This window comes from Medicago truncatula, chromosome 3, assembly GCF_003473485.1.
Source record: "Medicago truncatula cultivar Jemalong A17 chromosome 3, MtrunA17r5.0-ANR, whole genome shotgun sequence".
In the NCBI taxonomy this organism is placed as follows: Eukaryota; Viridiplantae; Streptophyta; class Magnoliopsida; order Fabales; family Fabaceae; genus Medicago; species Medicago truncatula.
In genome coordinates, this window is record NC_053044.1 from 57,204,528 (window position 1) to 57,224,280 (window position 19,753).

Sequence of the window (19,753 nt, forward strand, 5' to 3'; positions counted from 1 at the left end):
TAGTGTTTATGTTAGCACTTAGCATATTTGGTTATATATATAGTATAACATAAAGACGTGAATGTTATCATATGACATGTGCCTTTCTATTCTATTAATTCATCCAATCTTAATTAATCATGTGGATTATATTATTCTTGTGTGTTGCTTGTATAGTAATGTATCTTTGACCACACCCCACTTGGATTGGACCAGGCTGCTGCCTTTTAAGAGAAAAAGGTATAGTAAACCTACTCACAAACATAGTTACAACTTACAAAATTTTATGAATGATTTTAAAAAAAAATTGGATGTGCATTATAATTGATTTGTTTCAATAATATGTGGTTGGATGATGTACCAACACATTTGCTTCAATCCGATTAGTGATGACAAAAATAACCATACCCGCAAATATGTAAACAAAATTTGCCACAGATGCATAACGAATACCTTAATGAATATTCACTAGTAAAAAAAAATTATATTTTAATTACTCATTATGTGGATACATATGTGGATTTAATTATATTGGTGTCCACGAATACATGTATCGGTTAATAAATTAAGTAAGTATTTTTTCTGAAAGAAAATTAAGTAAATACTTCAATATCCTTAGTTATACATAAAAGATCCAATAAAGTGAATGAATTCAAGTGATTAACGAGCTCTATCAAAGAATGAATTGTTCTGGAGAACCTAAGTTCGATTCTTGTATGGAACAATTTTTGTCTAACTATACTTACCTCAGAGAACTCTAAGTTACCAGGGACCTCCTCTTTCCCATGGAATTGGAGGGTTAAAAAAAAAACTCTAGAGTTATATATCAATATAAAGGCCAAATAACACTTTTGGTCCTTTTAGTTTGGCAGAATTCCCAAGTTAGTCCTTTTAGTCGATAAACTATTTCACCGTTACCTCTGCTATCAGTCTCTGTGTAACAGATGTTGATGAAGTCGTTAAGTTGTTGATTTGGATCAAAATGCTGCATTTTAAAAGACCGAGGGTGTCAAAACGCTACGTTTAATGGTCACAAATGATCATTTATAGTGCTAGAAAGACAACTATTTACAACTACAAATATCTTTCTAACACTATTAAACAACATTTATAGTGCTAGAATGATCATTTGTGACTATTAAACGTAATATTTTGACACCTTGGAGCTTTTAAAATGCAGTGTTTTGATCTAAATCAACAACTTAACGACTACATCAACATCAGTTAATTATTAAATGCCACAGTTAACCTTAAAGAGTGCCCGAGATTGGCCAAAAAATCTACGCAACAGTTGCCCTATCTAAGTATATGATGGAAATAAATGTTAGAAATATGCTAATTTAAATATAAAAAATTCACCAACAAAGAAGCACATACATGCATATCTAAGTGCTCCAGATGTTGAAGAAGATGGAGGTTCTAAAGAATCCATCTCACAAATAACCTGCTGAATAGAGTTGTTGATGACCAACATCAAACCATGGTAAACCCCAAATAACCTAGCAAAAAGCGCATCTCCCTGCCCCTCAGTGGAAGAGGAGTCTGTTGTCTAATCTCCTTTGTTGTCACAAAGTAAACCGTTAGAACTAATATCACCGAGACTGTTTACTTGTTATATATAACATATTTTTATTATATATTTTTTATGTAATATTTTTATTATATTATTTATCGTGTTTTTCAATAATAAATTAAGAAACACCCTATTAAAAAGAAAAACTTATTCCACGATCCACACCCTCAAATAAGTAGGTGTGTATATGATAAAAAGGTGTATGAACACTGAGAATCATTTATCTTCCAACTTTATATAAAATATTAAGAATTATTTGTCATATTATTAGCGACCAATAAAAATAAAAATTATCTGTCTTATTTCCTGACATAAATTACAGCTGATCTGACCAAAGGTCGGACCAGTCTAAGTTAAGATTTTCTGATCTTTATGGTTGTGTTTGATTTTTTTATTTTATTTTTTATTAATGTTATGTTAATTTTATTTTAAAAAAGCTTATTATTAATAATGTTTTAGGCCTCTAAACATGTTTTGCAGGTCCTCCCCTAAAAAAAATGTTTCACTAGTCCCGTTCACATTATGAACTTTCACTAGTCACATGTTTTATATTTATTTAAAAATATATAAAACTCTAATATAATCTTCTTACATTTTATGAAGTCTAAAAGATAGTCGATGACAGCAGCAAAATAAAGATTATTTGCGTCATTTTTTTTCTCATAAGACTAAAAATCTTAGCTAATAGCTTGTTCCTAGATGTTTCTCCCCCATCAATCTCTATGCCATGCTTTGTTTGAATTTTGTTTTGGGGGTTGTTTGCTTTTCGTTCATAAAACATGTCGAATTTGGTTTTTATGGTTACTGACAATCAACGAAGGATCGAGGAACCCACACAAATAAAACTTTAGGGCCTGAACTTTGAAGACAGGCGCACCAGCAATTTTCAATGCCCTTCCACCAATTTGGTAACCCCTTTAGAACACAAGTAATTGAGTCTTTTAGTCGTATGCATGGCTAAGGTGGCACCATCTTTTGCGAAAGTTATTACTTTGGAGCATTCTTTAATTTTCTTGATAAGACTTTCTTTTCAATGTAGGCTTTTGTTCCCTACTTGTCTTTTTTTAACAATGTCATATGTGGGAAGTATTCACCAACTTGGTTTATCAATAACTAATCTTTGTTGAAAAAATATAACATAGTTGACCTTAAGTGAGTCTCTATTTTCAATCATGTTATTTTCATCTATAATATTCAAATGTAAGATGTTTCTTAGGAGAACGGAGTCCAATTCACCTAGATCTACGTAATTTCATTGGTAGTATCATAATACTTGTATTTACCTTAATATAATGAAATTATTTTTCTTGATAAAAGATGTTTATTATTTTTATTTTATTTTATGTTCAATATTATTTTTTATCAAGTAAAATTTTATGTAGATTTGACATATACATAATATATTCAAACTTTCTAAATTGTGAATGAGAATCAAAGAGAATATTCCATTAATGGTGTCTTAGAAGGAGAGTTACGTCGCAGGATCAACGAAGTTCAAAAGGTGTATTGTAACAAATTAGTGTGTTGCAAAGTCAATTAACATTGCGACTCACCGGCAAAAACCTCTACAAGAAAAAATATCCAACACAACATAGATGCATCAATATCTTCATTTGGATAGTCTTGTAGACATTGTTAGAGTGTGTTTTCGATGTGATGATGGTTGATGAAGGAGAAACGAATGGTTTGCTGGAAAAAGTATTATGGCACTCTCCTAGAGTCCTAGTCTATCGGCTAATGAAGGTGAAACAAGTGGCTTGTCGCAACATTAGCTGAATGAATACCTTACTATTGGAGTTGCAATTAACCTTTATCTCTCTCTCTCTCTCTCTCTCTCTCTCTCTCTCTATATATATATATATATATATATATATATAAACCATTATTTACACTTGAATAGAAGGCAAGCGGGCAACAAGCTACGCCGCTGGACCTTGTTGGATGGCAAAACCAATCCTCGTAAACATAACATTCATGGACCTAGGAGACATGACATTGCTATGCATGACCTTTTGAACTCTATGTAGAAGGTCAACAACCTCTGGTGCTAGGAAACCGAAAGTGTCAAAAGCAAATGGTATAAAAGCATGTTGATTGTCAGAACACGCTTTCTCGTGTTTGGCCACCTTACTTGACGCGGCTTTAAGGGCTGCCTATCCTACGGTAAAAGGCCCGACACCTAATCCCACTAGTGGTGAAACCCCAGTCAAGTCTACACATGCATGTTTTCCTCCTACCCATCCGTACACCAAAACATCCGCATGCCTGAGTGTTGATCTTATTTCTAGCGGGTCAGTTAGGAAGTTCACATGCGCTTCCTTCTTCACTGATACTCCTGCCCGTCTGAATATATCAAAAAGTACATCCCTAACAAAGTCGTGTCTGTACTTAAAGCCGGAAGCTCCTTACAATGAACGACATGCTCCCCAAAAGTATCCAGGCACGCCTTACGACAAACAAGGTACACCTCATCAATAGGAAATAGTTGAATCATAAGGCGATATCTAAGGATAATACGATACTCCACTGGTGACATATGCTGACCTAACCCATCAATCAGAATAGCTAGAAGAAAATCTTGAGCATGTGGTGCTTGCAAACATCCAAAAATTGCCTTATGTCTCGTGGTCATGTCAAACTTCCATGTCTTGAACACTTTTACTAAAAAGAGCACTCGCCAAAACATGTTGTGTTTTAGGAGTTGCAATTCAAAATACCAGTAGTTGATTTCTTTACACGTAGTTAAACCATCTTTGCTCTTGTGTATTTAGTATTTCTTCTCTCTAAACTCAACAGGGACGAACCCAAACATTTGATATTAGTATGACTAATTCAAACTTTAAATCAAATTATATTACTATATATATTAATAAGATGAAACATTGAAATGTTAAGCCCTACAACAAATTGGTTTAGGTGATCAGAGGGGTGCGCTGGGAGTTTAACCGCGAACACACTATTCATTAAGGGAGAATCTATCGCTAGGCTGTAAGAACAAACATGATATGCTTACAACATATATTATACATAATGAGTTGTTTAGGTTTATTATATATAAAAAAGGTAATAATCTGGTGTGGTTGTAGCCACACTCATCCATACGGTGGATCCACTCCTGATCATCAACATTATAAAGATCATTGCTCTTGTGTTATTTTTGGGTCTGGAAACTAACTTGGACAAATTAATTTTGCATAATCAGAAAAAATATGAATTTTGAGGATGAATTTTTTTAAGAAGCTTGTTATATAGTGCGAAACTTTTACACACGACCTGGACACGATAAAACCTTGGTAGTGCTTTTATATTTTAAAATAAATAAAAGTGAAACATAACTAAACTCCAATAGCTGTTGTGTTTAATCTAGCGGCTACAGTAGGTTCGTCGCTTTTCGTTGTTTTACAATCGCACCATTAAGTTTTTTCCTTTTTTTAAAGAGGTAGATTGTAACTTCACAAAATTTAGAAACTTAATCTTTATTCTTAGTGATTTTAGTTATATTGTACCTTAATTATATTAATTAAAAGAGTAGTATTAGGGATATAATACAAGTGCTAAGTTAATTGCGTTAAGTGATGGATGATTAAAGACTTAAGAGTAAGTTAATTGTGAATTAGTAATTACTAGAGTAAGTGCAAGATCAATACTCTCTCAGGTCTCATAAGTTGTGAATTAGTATATACAAAAAAAATAAATAAATCATTTTTTAGGTTTATTAAAAAATTAATATATATATATTTTTTGAACAAGCCAAAATAAAATTAATTTATCAGAAGTAATCCATCTCGTATAAGATGTGCAAAAGAGAAATATTTAATGTACATTGTAAAACAAATTGAATGAACCTAAAAAAGAGGGAGTAATTTGGTAGTTTAACGAGGGATAGAGAAGTAAATAAGAACAAGGGTAAGGAAATATATTTTTCAAGATGTTAACATGATAATATTTTTTTTGAGGGAGGGTCACATGATAATATTGGCCTCAAATACACAAGAGCTTATGGAAAAGAGCTTATGCAAATAAATAAGTTTTTATCTTAATTCATAAGTTCTCAATAACAAAAATTATATCTTTATAAACTGTTTTTTCGTAAACTATATTAAAAAGCTTATAAGTAATACATAAAAATATATTTATTTATGATAATCAGAATTTGTTCCTTTCCTCTTTTATTCTCTTCCTCTCTCACGTGTTAGCTTGAATTGCATGCATGTGAATTGGGTTGCTTATGCCTCAAAATTTGATTAGAAACCAAAAAATTCAAACATTCCTCTTCACCTTTCTCTCTCCCCACTTTCCAATTTGCGACCCTAGAACTCTACATGAAGTGCTAAATTGAGATGTTCATCTCACTATATGGTTAAAGAAGCTTGTTTTGGAGAAGAATTGGAGCCAGGGTATCAAGAGATTAAAGAAAAGGGGCAAAGCATCAATTCTTCATTCTCCTCTTCAATTGTCTAAGGTGGGTTCCCTAATCATGTTATGATTTGAGTATAGGATCTAGTATAGAAGCTTTTATTGATTTTATGAGAATAATGGTTTGTAAATATTGTGAGTATAATAGTTGATGTATAGTTAATTGATGCTAAATATTTTAGACTGTAAAATAGTTTAGAATATTGAATTGGACTGCTGTTGCTGCATATTGTTAGACTGGTGTTGTTGTTTGGGCTGTTTAGTATGGATTGAAATGGTGGTAGTTTAGTGTTATAGAGACTAGTTAAAAATTCGTTGGACAAGTCTGTAGTAATCAGGTCATATCTTTTTCTCTATAACTCCAAATTAGAGAACCGTTGGAGTTTTGGAAACTAGACACTTTTCCCTTTAAGTTGAATACTTATTTTATAGGGTTTCGATTAGTAATGAGGTCTGGAAATATGTTTGAAGTTAAGATTCTGATGCAGAAAAACTGCAGAGTTTGCCCTGCGGGTTTTAGTGTATTAGAGGCATACGGTGTAAGGGGCGTCCAGCCCTGTTGTTTTAACTTTTTGTGAAGTTTTGGGAGTGCTTAAGGATTAGTATGGGTGGAATAAACATTAGATGTTCGAGGTTAGGAAATTATTTACTTCCCTTGAATGCATTTAAGTTAAAGTATTTGTATTCTTTTGGGCACTGAAACATTGATGGTGGCGTGGAGAATTTCAAAATCCAATCAGTTTCTCATTCATTTCATTGGAATTTGTTATATGCTTTTGATTGGGATCGTGGTTGCTGTTACGCTGTGATCCTTTATATTGTTAAAAAATGCGGGTAAAGGTGGTTGATTCAGTTATAAACTTATAATACTGTTGTGGAGACATGTAAAACCTTCATATTGCGACTGCAATTGCACTTGTAGACTGCAATTTAGAACTATGTGTTGAAATTCCGTCTGCCTCTAGTTGCCTAATTGCACCATTTGGGTTGCCTTCATTGTGTTACGTGTGAAGGGGAGGATTTAGTTTCACATTGCCTAGAGATACTGTCTACATAGTTATTAACCTCACCTTACAAGCCGGATTTGTAAGGTCGAGTTAGGCCTAATCCAAATTCTAACACTACGCCATCAACCAGTGATCTGACTCTTTTACAGTGAACAGTTCATTTTAGAGTGTGAGTATATAAACCATCAAACTAAAATTTAAACCTGTGATTTTATAACTACACTAACTACTCACTTTAGAGGAGAAAAATCCAACTAGGGACCTGTTTGGATTGAGTTATTTGAGCTTATCTAGTATCTACTGACATAAGTTTTGTGAGACTTTGAGAGAACTTTTGGAAACAGCTTATGACACTTTTCATAAGCTTTTTTCAGCTTAATTTCATAAGTTCTCCATGATAGCTTATGATAACAACTTATAGCATATACCAAAACATTTTAATTTTAGTTCATCTTTTCCTATAGAAATAGCTTATGTAAGCTTACACATAAGTGCTTATCATGATAAGCGCTTGTGGCATAAGCTGCAATTAAGTCGTTTACCCAAACAGGGCCTTAATGTGACGCCTATCCTTGTAAGGATTTGAACCGTTGTTCAACATGTTGTGTAGGGATTTGAACCATTGTTCTGGTTCAACACGTTGTGAAATGTGAAAGCCAGCCATCATCAGTAAGTATGTTTGAGTTCTTAACCTTGTGTTGGAATGTAGATCATTATTATGAACAATTTTACTCCAAATGATGATACTAATTTGATTCAAGTAAATATCTGTTGATCCTGATATGCCAGTTTCTTATTGTATTGCTAACTTCCAAAATAATTGTGTAGTTTGGAATTGCATTCTGTAGTATAGCTTGTCTTGGTTTGATTTTGGAGGATCTTTAAATCTAATTAGTAATAGTGTTTATGCACGAAATGGCTTGCATCTCTCGGATCGAACTTCGCCTATTTTTCTAAATGCCTGGATGCAATTGCATGATTCATAGTTTTTTATGTTTGATTTACGAGCCTAATTGACCCATTGGGCTGCCAAGCCCACAGAAAAATGGCAACCCATTTTCCCTCTCTGACTTTAGGTAACCACAGCCTTTTGTTGACTGGTTCTTTCTGCTTGTGATGCTTTGTTCAGTGATGAAATCGATTCTCCTGATTGCTGATTGTTGTTTTTAATATCAACACACTTTCGACTTAGGAATATCTTGGAGAATCATCAAATCAAGTTGAAATCGAGTGGTGTGCTTAATTAAATGGGGGACGAGGACGGAAGTGACAAATCAAGGAGAGTTGTTTTTTTGACTGTAGGGACGACTTGTTTCGATGCTCTTGTGAGAGCTGTGGATTCTGAAAATGTTAAGAAAGAGTTGCTTGCAAAAGGGTACACTCATCTTCTCGTCCAAATGGGCCGTGGATCCTATGTTCCTACCAAGGTAGCTTCAAACACTATTCCTTGCTTTCCCTCTCCCTCTTTTTTTTTTAGTTCTGTCGTCTTTGTTTGAGAAATAATTACAGTGGCGTGTCAACTTTGTATCTACTTTGTTAGTATGCATTAAAACATTTAATAGTCTCACCTATTTAACGATGAGAGACACAGGCACAAATTTTCCATGATGCAATCTGTGCATGTTAAAGTTTAGTGTTAGTGAATTCATCCTCATTTCTAACGTGGTAGTGTATTTTCATTTTTGTGCTGGTATGGGCTATGAAAGTTCATGTGCGCAGAATTGTCATTTTAGACATTTTCTAAATTAACTGTATTGCCCTAACTTGATATCATAACTGGTAGTTAGGACTGGTGTGGGATGGAGAAATAATTAGTTTTTTTAACTTTGAAGAATCTTGTAGATAATTGGGTGATGCAGCGTCGATGGAAGTCGAAGTCTTGGAAGCTTGCTTGATTATTAGTATGTGGGCTAACACCTGCTAAATTTATGCAATGCTTTCAATGGCGGAAAGCCAAAAATATGCCATATAAACACGACATTGCGGCCCATGGTGCCACCATGGTGGGTATCCGTTCACAAATTGGTTATGCGTGTTAGGATCCAATATGAGAAGGTGTTTTAAGTAATTAGTAGGTGGTTAATTAGGTTTAAGTAGAACAATCTATTATTCAACTCTAATACGCCTCTTATTATTTAACCCTAGTAGGCTACTTAGTAATAATCTACTTAAACCTAATTAACCACCTACTAATTACTTAAAACACCCTCTCATATCATATGGATCCTAACACGGCGGTTGTAAAAAAATCTGCCATTTAACAACACTGATTGCACGAAAAGGAATATAAACACAGAAATTTGTAGATAAACTTGCCATGTTATGTAGCAGATAGATACTGCTCTTTTTGCCGAGGAAATTCTTTTGAATAACTTTTTATTGCAGTCTGAAGGAGAAGGTTCATTGGCTGTTGACTACTTCACTTTTTCTTCCAGTATTGCAGATCATCTCAGATCTGCCTCTCTTGTCATTAGCCATGCAGGTATGCTTTTAAAAATTTTCTTTCCATCTTTTTTCACTAACTATTTTGCAATTATAGACACATTATCATGTGGTTTTCTGTATACTACTTCATTTGAATGCCTAGTCGCTCCCAAAGGTTTCATTCAAATCCCAGAATATTCCCTGCCACCCTCACTAACCGCTAATATAATCCCGAAAAATAGAATCCTCTCGAGCTTCCCACTCATTACCAACTCAGTAGTCTGCTACAATCTTACATATAGGTTAATATTGCATTTTTTCTCTCTTATCTAAGATTTTCTATTACTTTGGTTATCCTTGGGGATTTATCAACCCATGTAGCACCGATTCTTCAATTTGAAGGTGTGTCCGGTCTCTGACACCGACACATGTGGTTACATTCAATTATTCCTTTTTCTCAAATTATTATTAGTGCCGTGTCCAGTGTTTGTGTCATTGTTTTATAGCTATCAACTGTTTACCTCTCTCAAGACATGCCTTTTTCACATTGTGGAAGTTAGGAAACTGATCCTGTTATGTAGACGAGTTCTCTTAGAACTTTCAAAATAGTCCAGAATTTCCCGATTCATAAGAACTTTTTCTTGATTGGCATTAGCTTGAATTGCAATTTGTAAGGACTAGAGCTGAACTAATGCACCATAAGTTCCCAATCATGTGTCAAGAATAGAGGCAAGGGTTGACTAGTAACCTCTGCAGATATAGAGACTTATACAAAGAAACATGGAAAACTAGACGCACCTTGCTGCTCTATGATAATTTTAGTTTATAAACAGGCAATTTGACTTATTTTCTCACAATATCAAAGTTCCATAAAATCTAGAACTCAACTTCTGGTTCACCCTTTTAGCCAAAGTTGTTAATTTCTAAGGCTGCATATCTTAAGAAAGACTATATCTCCTACCTGAAATTTAACTTTTGCCTTTGTTGGTTGGCCTGGTTTTGATCTTGTTTATGCCCATATCAAATGATCCCTCAACTAATCCATGTTATTTCTTTCAACCATCAGCCTGTTAACCGCTACTGCTGATTGAGTTGCCTCTCTAATTAACTGGGCGGGTCTCCCCCGAATAAGGCCTTAAAGAGGTCCATATTTGCAGCATAGTTATACTTAGCATAACTCTAAAGCTCTGCCAATTGAGCCACTTCGGTGCTTGGTCATGTAAGACATCTAAGACAAAACTCCAAACATCTGTTAACAGCCTTGGTTTGCCCATTTGATTGGGGATGATATGAAGAACTGAATTTCAGTTTGGTTTCATACAACTTAAATAATTCAGTCCAAAAGGTATTGATCAAACCCGATCCCTGTCATAAACAATCCAAGAGGGAAATCAATAAGGTGTAACTATTTCTTCGTTTAAAATTTCAGCAATGCCTCTCATAGTGAAAGGATGAAACTTTGTTCTTGTTCATGCTCTATAGCCTCTCATCATGAGTTAGAAACGTTATCTCACCGGTTACAAGCTTTAAAGCATGCGGCAAGCTTTCAATAGGATTTTGTGAGATGAGTAGGAAGGGATGGTCCTCGTGAAGTAACTGTTGCTAGTCTGATTTTGTGCAGGGTCAGGTAGCATATTTGAGACATTGCGGCTACGCAAACCTTTAATTGTGGTTGTAAATGAAGATTTAATGGATAATCATCAAAGTGAACTTGCAGAAGAACTTGCCAACACAAAACATTTGTATTGTGCTAGTCCACAAACACTCCATCAAACTGTAGCAGATATGGATTTAAATTCTCTACTTCCTTATACTCCAGGTGATGCAACACCAGTGGCCAAGCATATAAACAGATTCCTTGGTTTTCCTGATGATTGATCTGAAGGCTTTCACTTTTTTTTCCTGGTTAAAAGTTGTGGTGAGGGGATAATAATCTCTATTTTGGTTAACATACGTGCTTGATGTTCAGGTGTAGTGATTTTTTTTTTCTTCTATAAATCAGACATCATGTTTAAATATGTTATTTATAGCTTCTTTTTTTGGTCCAGGCTCTTGTTATAGTAAGTGTGCGCCCATACAAGGGGTTAAAGTTTGAAAACAACAATGCCCACCCCTACATTACTAAAAACTCTCCCGAAGTGTATTTTCAGATGGGGGCAAAAACTGTATTTTTATTTGTAAGCACACTTCCGGACAGCACAAAAACTGTTATTTCCTACGTGTGTTTGAAATGGTTTCTGGGATTGAAAAAAAATTCGTCCCTTTGACATTTTTTTTCTTTAACAATATACTAATCTGATGTTTTATTTAAGAAGAATCAAGCTTCTTGCCACTTGGACCCATTTTTTTAAATTAATTAATGATTATATCTCATTCTCTAGTTTCGTTTTCGGCATTAAACTTGTTTGGATGATTCTACTAACAAAAAAACTTGTTTGTATTAAATGCAATGTTTTTCTAGGCGGCTTTGGGTTAATAGTAATGGATCATTAAAATAATTTTTTCTTATGAGTTTTTCTGATTTCTATGTTATTGTTTATGGTGTATTCAGGGTGCTTTGTCTTCCGCAGATTTTGTTCTTGTCCTGTATTTAGCATCATCTTATAATATCTGGTGCTCCGCCATGCAGTTTATTTTAATAAAAGTTTCTCTTTGCTTCTTACAAAAAAATGCTATGTTAAACAGTTGTGGCAAACCATTATTTGAGACAATTAATGACTTTAGAATTTGTCATTAAAGCATGTCTAGACCACTAATATTTGCACATCTATTATCACCGTTGATGAACAAGTATGCTTCATTGTTATAGGATGGACGAAATGCAGCATTTATGTAACTAGTAGGATAACAAAGTTTGTAGGTGAGGGAGAATTATTTGTAGGGTGTTGCTGAGGAGTGTCACCGAGACATTTTATAAGAATTTTAAATTAAAAAATTATTCACTAAAAAATTCAAATAAGGATTTTAAATTAAAAAAATTATTCACTAAAAAAATTCAAATACTTGTCTTAAGGGTCAAATAGGTTTCAATATATGTTCGAACACAATTCAAATTATATAATTTAAAATGAATTTGAGGTTATACATTTTAAACTATATCTACTTATGAATTGCGATTGACCTTTGAAAAGTTATGGCGGAGGTTTGACACATTTCATATTATATTATCTTTGTTTAGTTTGTATTTTTCAGACCGTTAGATCAAATAATTACATCAACTCGATTAAAAGGCGTTCAGATTATATAATATTGCACATGTTAAACCAACTAAAAATAATAACTATTTATTGAAAAGTAACAATAATTTATTAAAAAGTTACATATTTAATATAAAATGAATAAGTTTCAAGATAAAGTTATAATTTTAAACTTTATGTAAATTTGCACATGCTAGAAAAACCCAATTTATATCCGGACACCCAACTTCTTCACATTTATATGTTTTATATGTGTGAGCTCTGACCATTAAAAAAAAAAAAAACCCAATTTAAAATGATGAAAAAATAAAAAAAATTGAAGGGCTGGGGAAAGAAAAGAAACATCTAAATGCAATATACAAGAAGCTGAAGCAGCCACGATCCAACAGGGCAAGTTATTATGATTTCATTTCATGATCCCATTTACAGCACTTAGTTATTAGATAAAGAAACGGATGCAGCCCAGGCCACGTATACGAGAGATAAGCACCACCCAAATCTATGGCATGGAATCAAGCACTTTGTCTCTTTACCATTGAATCTAAAGCAAAAAACCAAACACGTAATCTCAATTTCACACTAACTAAACGCAATTTAACCATCATATTTATACAACACTAAATCATTCATTCCTCTTAGATTTCCTCTCACGATCTTTTTATCCACACTTTTGGTTTCTCAATAGATAGAAACCAAACCATGGCCTTCTCTACCTCTTCCTTACTTTCTACAAACTTCTTAGGAGCACGAAACATTCCAACCCCCAAAACAACCAAACCTTCAATTTCACTACCATTATTCTTCAAAACAAGATTCTTAAACTCTCAAAATGACAACAACAATAATAATTCAGAACCTATTAAATCAGCTGCTGTATCAGCTCTTATCTTATCCTCTATGTTTACTCCGGCGGCACTCGCTGCCGACAACCTCCCACCACCACCACCTGTTCTCGAAGCACAACCAAACCAACTAAACCCCGCAAATTCAACTTCACCTTTCTCTCAAAATATTTCACTCACAGCACCAAAACCACAATCACAATCTTCCACTGATCTCCCCGATGGTAGCCAGTGGCGTTACAGTGAGTTTTTAAACGCAGTAAAAAAGGGTAAAGTTGAACGAGTTAGGTTCAGTAAAGACGGTTCTGTCCTTCAACTAACCGCCGTTGATGGCCGGAGAGCAAACGTTATCGTTCCCAACGACCCTGACCTTATCGATATTCTAGCAATGAACGGCGTTGATATTTCCGTTTCCGAAGGTGAACAAGGTAACGGTTTGTTCAGTTTCGTTGGTAGTTTATTGTTACCGTTCCTTGCATTTGCGGGTTTGTTTTTGATTTTCCGTAGAGGTCAAGGAGGACCCGGTGGGCCTGGTGGGCTTGGTGGGCCTATGGATTTTGGTAGATCGAAATCTAAATTCCAGGAAGTACCAGAGACTGGAGTAACTTTTGCTGATGTGGCCGGTGCTGATCAAGCGAAATTGGAACTACAAGAAGTTGTTGATTTCTTGAAGAATCCTGATAAGTACACTGCTTTAGGCGCTAAGATTCCTAAAGGATGTCTTTTAGTGGGGCCACCTGGAACTGGAAAGACATTGTTGGCGAGGGCAGTGGCCGGTGAAGCTGGTACACCGTTCTTTTCATGTGCGGCTTCGGAGTTTGTGGAACTGTTTGTGGGAGTTGGTGCTTCTAGAGTTAGGGATTTGTTTGAGAAGGCGAAGTCGAAGGCACCGTGCATTGTGTTTATTGATGAGATTGATGCTGTTGGGAGACAGAGAGGAGCTGGTCTTGGTGGTGGAAATGATGAGAGGGAACAGACTATTAATCAGCTTTTGACTGAGATGGATGGATTTTCTGGTAATTCGGGCGTTATTGTCTTGGCTGCTACTAATAGACCTGATGTTCTTGATTCTGCATTGCTTAGACCTGGAAGGTTTGATAGACAAGTTACTGTTGATAGACCTGATGTTGCCGGTAGAGTTAAAATCCTTCAGGTGAATGAGTCCGAAACTTTTAACTATCTCACAGTCAGTTTAATTTATGAGGAATTTTTTGAAGTAAATAATGATCCTAGTGTGTCTTGTTTTGTTGTCAACAACATGGTTTTAAATTGCATTTGTGCCACAATTCTTAAAATTACATAGAATCTAAATGCAGCTGATGCAATCTCAAATGTGGTTGCGGATATATAAAAAATGAAGACGTTGCAACTTGCAACCCAAATTACATTTGCAAACCTTTTTTTATAACCCCTATTGACACGCCTCAATGATTGTTTCATCCTTGGTGGCTAGTAGTTTAGGTTTTTACAGGTTAAAGTTGAGGAACACATGCATGTGTGCATTAGTAGTTAGTACTCATATAGATTACAAGGTTTTAAATTGCACTATCATTGCATGAAATCGTATTTAAATGCAGCTTGTGCAACCTCAAATGTGTTTGCATATATAACCACTAAGTCACAGTCCATATTGACACACCTTAACGCTTGTTTCATTGGGGGTTAGTAATTTTCCCAGTTTAAGGTCGAGGAATGTGTGCACACTGCATACAGTTAGTACTCCGGTAGATTAGAACTTAATTCAAATAGAGTCTCACATTACTCAATGCTCTTTTTGCAATAGTGAAAGTTTAATTGAGTAGGTGGAATTGAAAATTTCTGAATGTTCTTTTTATCTAATTTTAGAAATATTGTGGTAATGATAACCTTTGATTGAATACAGGTTTGTTTGGAGGTGTTTGAATTAGTTATGCTATGTGCTACTCCGTGTCTAAATTATTCCGATTCTTCCTTCTTCTCTATCAGGTGCATTCTAGAGGAAAAGCACTTGCAAAGGATGTTGACTTTGACAAAATTGCCAGGAGAACCCCAGGGTTCACAGGAGCTGATCTGCAGAATCTGATGAACGAAGCAGCTATTCTTGCAGCTAGGCGTGACCTCAAAGAAATAAGTAAAGATGAGATAGCTGATGCGCTTGAGAGGATCATCGCTGGACCAGAAAAGAAAAATGCCGTTGTCTCAGAAGAGAAGAAGAAATTAGTAGCCTATCATGGTATATTTTTTTTATTTTTATGTTTAGTATCCAAGCTTGGCATTTGTTTGTTCATTTTTGGATTCCTAATTACCATGTGTATTCCTTGTTGATTTTCAGAGGCTGGCCATGCTTTAGTAGGTGCTTTGATGCCTGAATATGACCCTGTAGCCAAGATATCTATTATACCTCGTGGCCAAGCTGGTGGTCTCACCTTTTTTGCTCCTAGCGAAGAGAGGCTTGAGTCTGGATTGTACAGTAGAAGCTACTTGGAGAATCAGATGGCGGTTGCACTTGGAGGAAGGTCAGTGTACCATGCATACACAGAAATTTGCACATTACATTACCTTATTGAATTTATATCTCAACTTTTGCAACTTGCAAGTTACTCTTGCATCACAATTACATACTACCTGTCAGTTGGCTGCTTGGCTTATAGCCTAGGGGATACATAAGTACAGTTTTTTTTACAAGCAAATCAACATTTCGATCCTCGAAATTGTAATGGTCGGTCAATTTAGTCTCCTAATTTACGAAATAGGAAATTAGTCCTTTAAATTAAAGAGCATCAGAATCAATTCGGCTCCTCAATTAAAATATCTCTTTAGTTAACATCCATCAAAATCAACGAAAGATCTTCATATTGATCTGACTTGAATAATCTCTTGTTGCATCAAAGAGAAACATAAAACCTCTAAAATTGTAGCGTTAGATTTAGAAAAAAAGGACTAAGTTGACTGATATTGTTCAATTTAAGGGACCACATTACTTTTTTTGTTAATTTGAACTGACCGACCTTACAATATCAAGGACGAAAATACTGATCTACTTGTTGTTTTACTATTGGCTATTTTGTTGTTGTATACTTTTAAAGGGAATAGTGGATAGTCATATTATGGAAGTGAGATGCAGGATCTTATCTTTTAGCTTTGAGCCTGTATATATATTTTTCGAAACGGAGCCTGTATATATTATGTCATAAATTCCCTATCTCTCTGTATATGTCAAAACAGGGTTGCCGAAGAGGTTATTTTTGGCCAGGATAATGTCACCACCGGGGCGTCAAATGACTTCATGCAAGTTTCACGAGTGGCGAGACAGATGGTTGAGAGATTTGGGTTCAGCAAAAAAATTGGACAGGTTGCCATTGGCGGGGGTGGTGGAAATCCATTCTTGGGACAACAGGTAGGACCTAACATATGTTGATGAGGAATTGTTCCTCATTCTTTTAATTTCCTTTTACTACAATTTTGAGAATATTAGTATATTCTCTATATTAGTATATGATATTTCCTAAAACACGTCACAGTTTTATTTTACTCAGTAAATTGAACCTCCCAAAATAAATTCCTTACCATTCCCAAAATTGTGATTGCAGATGTCTTCACAAAAAGATTATTCCATGGCAACCGCTGATATAGTGGATAAGGAAGTTAGAGAACTGGTAGACAAAGCATATGAGAGGGCAACACAAATTATCAACACTCACATTGACATCCTTCATAAGCTTGCTCAACTTCTCATAGAGAAAGAAACTGTTGATGGTGAAGAGTTCATGAGTCTATTTATTGATGGAAAAGCAGAATTGTATGTTTCATAAATGTTAGAATCATCATGTTTGTACTATAACATACACTTAAACATGTACACTGTAAGAATCAATTAAATATTTTTATCAAATTAAGATAACAAATTTGCACATAGGCTTTTATGCAAAAGGTTCTTCAACTCAATATGATTCATCTTTAAATGAAATCAACTATGCTAAAACTGCAGAAGGTTTTTCCACACTCACTCAACATATCAAAAACATCCTTATTCATGTATAAATTGGAAAGAGCAGCCACTTGCATGTAAAAAGTCATGGACAATCTGGGTAAACACAATGTGCTGAGCAGCATAAGAGTTAATCATGAAAGAGATAGCAAAGACCTATCTGTGCATACACAGTTGGTGAAACCATGGTTCCATCATCAATCAACTGCATACAGAAATTGAATCAATATATGATACGAGCAAATACATTCAAGAGCAAATTACTTTACTATCCGCCCAAGGATCAGGGCAACCTCTTGGATATCTCGCTTCTTGGCCGCTCTTTACACTGTCCCACCATTTGGTGGTGTGTATAAAAAAAAATAAAAATTAAGCCCTCTTTTTCTCCTGAGCATTGCTATATGTCACGACAAAATTCTTTAAGAAATTTTCCCGAATCACCAAATACCAAACAATCTTCAATTATTAGATTACTATTAAACTTAAAATTAGTCACCACATAGCTAAGTAAGCTTCTCCCACACTATCCACGTTTATTTTAATCGTATGTGTAGAAAATCTAGATGCCACCTCCTACTATGTATTGGGACACCAAAAATGCCTAACCTTTGAAACTATCTATATTGCTTCTTTTATTTACGGCAAATCATGTTAGCAGTTGATTGTTACTCAAACCCTTTTTCCACTGTGATAGTTGGAGCATCTTGTTGTGTCTAATGGTTAAAAAAAATCATTTCGTGTATTTGTCGTGAATTTTCTTTCGCTGGATTAAGCATTTCCCTTTTCTCCTACCTTTGAATTTTTCAAACATTAATGTGCAAACAAGCGCCCTCTCATGGCCTAACTAGCACTTTTAATTTGTTTTTAAATGAATATAAATGTAAACCAATTTTAAAGTTTCTTTCTAGGTTTTGGGAGTAAATATACTTATATCTGTTAATTTTTTTATTTTCTATATACTAATACTAATATAAAAGTTAATGTCCATTGATTTTACCATTTTGCCCTTAGGAGGGGCAATTTGGTAAATTACAAATTGGTTGAGTTTTTTTTTAAGGTTGGCCTATGAATTTCCATTTTTGCCCCTAACCAATTTTTTAATTATTTTCTAATTTTTATATTTTTAATAACTTTTAATTATTTTTCAATTTTTATATTTTTAATTATTTTTAATTTTTTTCTCCCAAATTCAGTTGCTTCTACATTGCCGTTGTGGGAGATTAAGGTATCGTTTGACAAACTTCTCTACATTTTTAAGGAGAAGTTAGTCCAAATACAATATCAATTAAGTACTTACTAAAAAATGTACTTTTTTTAATGCATAAAATTGAATGTAATGAGCTTTGCTCAAAAGTTGTTGAATGCTACTTCAAAAAACTATTTCTCGACAATTTATTTCACAAGTATCTCTCTTCAATTCACGTTGGGAACCTTTTCTTTTATTTTTTAATATTATTTTTGGATAATATGTAATCATAATTCACACATCATTGGTTCCTTTTTGGTTCCAATTGTTTTCATCCTAAACATTTATGTCAATTCATAATATCATAAACTGATTATATGATCTCTAAATCAGTCCATACATATTTTATGATGAATCACAATGTTCCGTTGTTTTAACATCTTTTCTTTCGAAGAATTTTTTTTATGTCGTGATTATCAAAGGTTATTATTTGACTTTAGATAAACATTAAATGTAAAAGTGTGGAGGGAAAAATTAGGTTAAAATTAGAGCTGACATTTTGCATAAATTAAATCTAGGGTTAATATAGTAAAGTCACACGAAAAAATAGGTTAAATCTAGGGTTAATATTGCGTCACGGATTAACATTTAGAAATAAGATATGACATTTTGCATAAATTAAATCTAGGGTTAATATAGTAAAGTCACACGAAAAATTTAGGTTAAATTTAGGGTTAATATTGCGTCACGGGTTAACATTTAGAAATAAGAGATGTCATTTTGCATAAATTAAATATAGGGTTAATATAATTTGTTTAGTAAAATTAAAGAGAAAAATTATGAGCGATTTGTTTATTTTGATTTCCCTAACAATTAACGTTAACATTTTGATTAAATTAAACATGGTTAATTAAATAGGGTTAATACAGTAAAATTAAGCAAAGAAGTTAGGTTAAATCTAGATGAGATTTTGCATAAATTAAATCTAGAGTTAATATAGTAAAGTCACGCGAAAAAATAGGTTAAATCTAGGGTTAATATTGCGTCACGGATTAACATTTAGAAATAAGATATGACATTTTGCATAAATTAAATCTAGGGTTGTTATAGTAAAGTCACACGAAAAAATTAGGTTAAATCTAGGGTTAATATTGCGTCACGG

At 34.1% G+C, this 19,753-nt stretch overlaps 2 protein-coding genes across 6 annotated transcripts; both read left to right on the forward strand.

Annotated features, from left to right (window-relative positions):
- The first annotated feature begins 5,704 nt into the window (after window positions 1-5,704).
- LOC25490289 (UDP-N-acetylglucosamine transferase subunit ALG13 homolog) lies at window positions 5,705-11,731 on the forward strand. Of its 5 annotated transcripts, none has more exons than XM_024779804.2 (5): window positions 5,705-6,014; window positions 8,168-8,402; window positions 8,808-8,978; window positions 9,361-9,457; window positions 11,021-11,731. In XM_024779804.2, exons 3-5 carry the CDS (start codon window positions 8,904-8,906, stop codon window positions 11,275-11,277), a joined length of 429 nt encoding a protein of 142 aa, XP_024635572.1. In that variant the 5' UTR covers window positions 5,705-6,014; window positions 8,168-8,402; window positions 8,808-8,903; the 3' UTR covers window positions 11,278-11,731. The 5 variants fall into 5 exon arrangements, 4 of the variants coding, with proteins under 4 accessions (XP_024635572.1, XP_024635571.1, XP_024635570.1 ...); XR_005645379.1 differs by lacking the exon at window positions 8,808-8,978 and having other exon boundaries at window positions 5,710-6,014; window positions 8,105-8,402; window positions 11,021-11,368; window positions 11,448-11,731; XM_024779803.2 differs by lacking the exon at window positions 8,808-8,978 and having other exon boundaries at window positions 5,710-6,014; window positions 8,105-8,402.
- Window positions 11,732-13,046: 1,315 nt separating this feature from the next.
- LOC25490290 (ATP-dependent zinc metalloprotease FTSH, chloroplastic) lies at window positions 13,047-17,328 on the forward strand. The gene is made up of 5 exons (XM_013606798.3): window positions 13,047-14,591; window positions 15,404-15,650; window positions 15,750-15,933; window positions 16,643-16,814; window positions 17,008-17,328. Exons 1-5 carry the CDS (start codon window positions 13,296-13,298, stop codon window positions 17,227-17,229), a joined length of 2,121 nt encoding a protein of 706 aa, XP_013462252.1. The 5' UTR covers window positions 13,047-13,295; the 3' UTR covers window positions 17,230-17,328.
- Window positions 17,329-19,753: the final 2,425 nt, after the last annotated feature.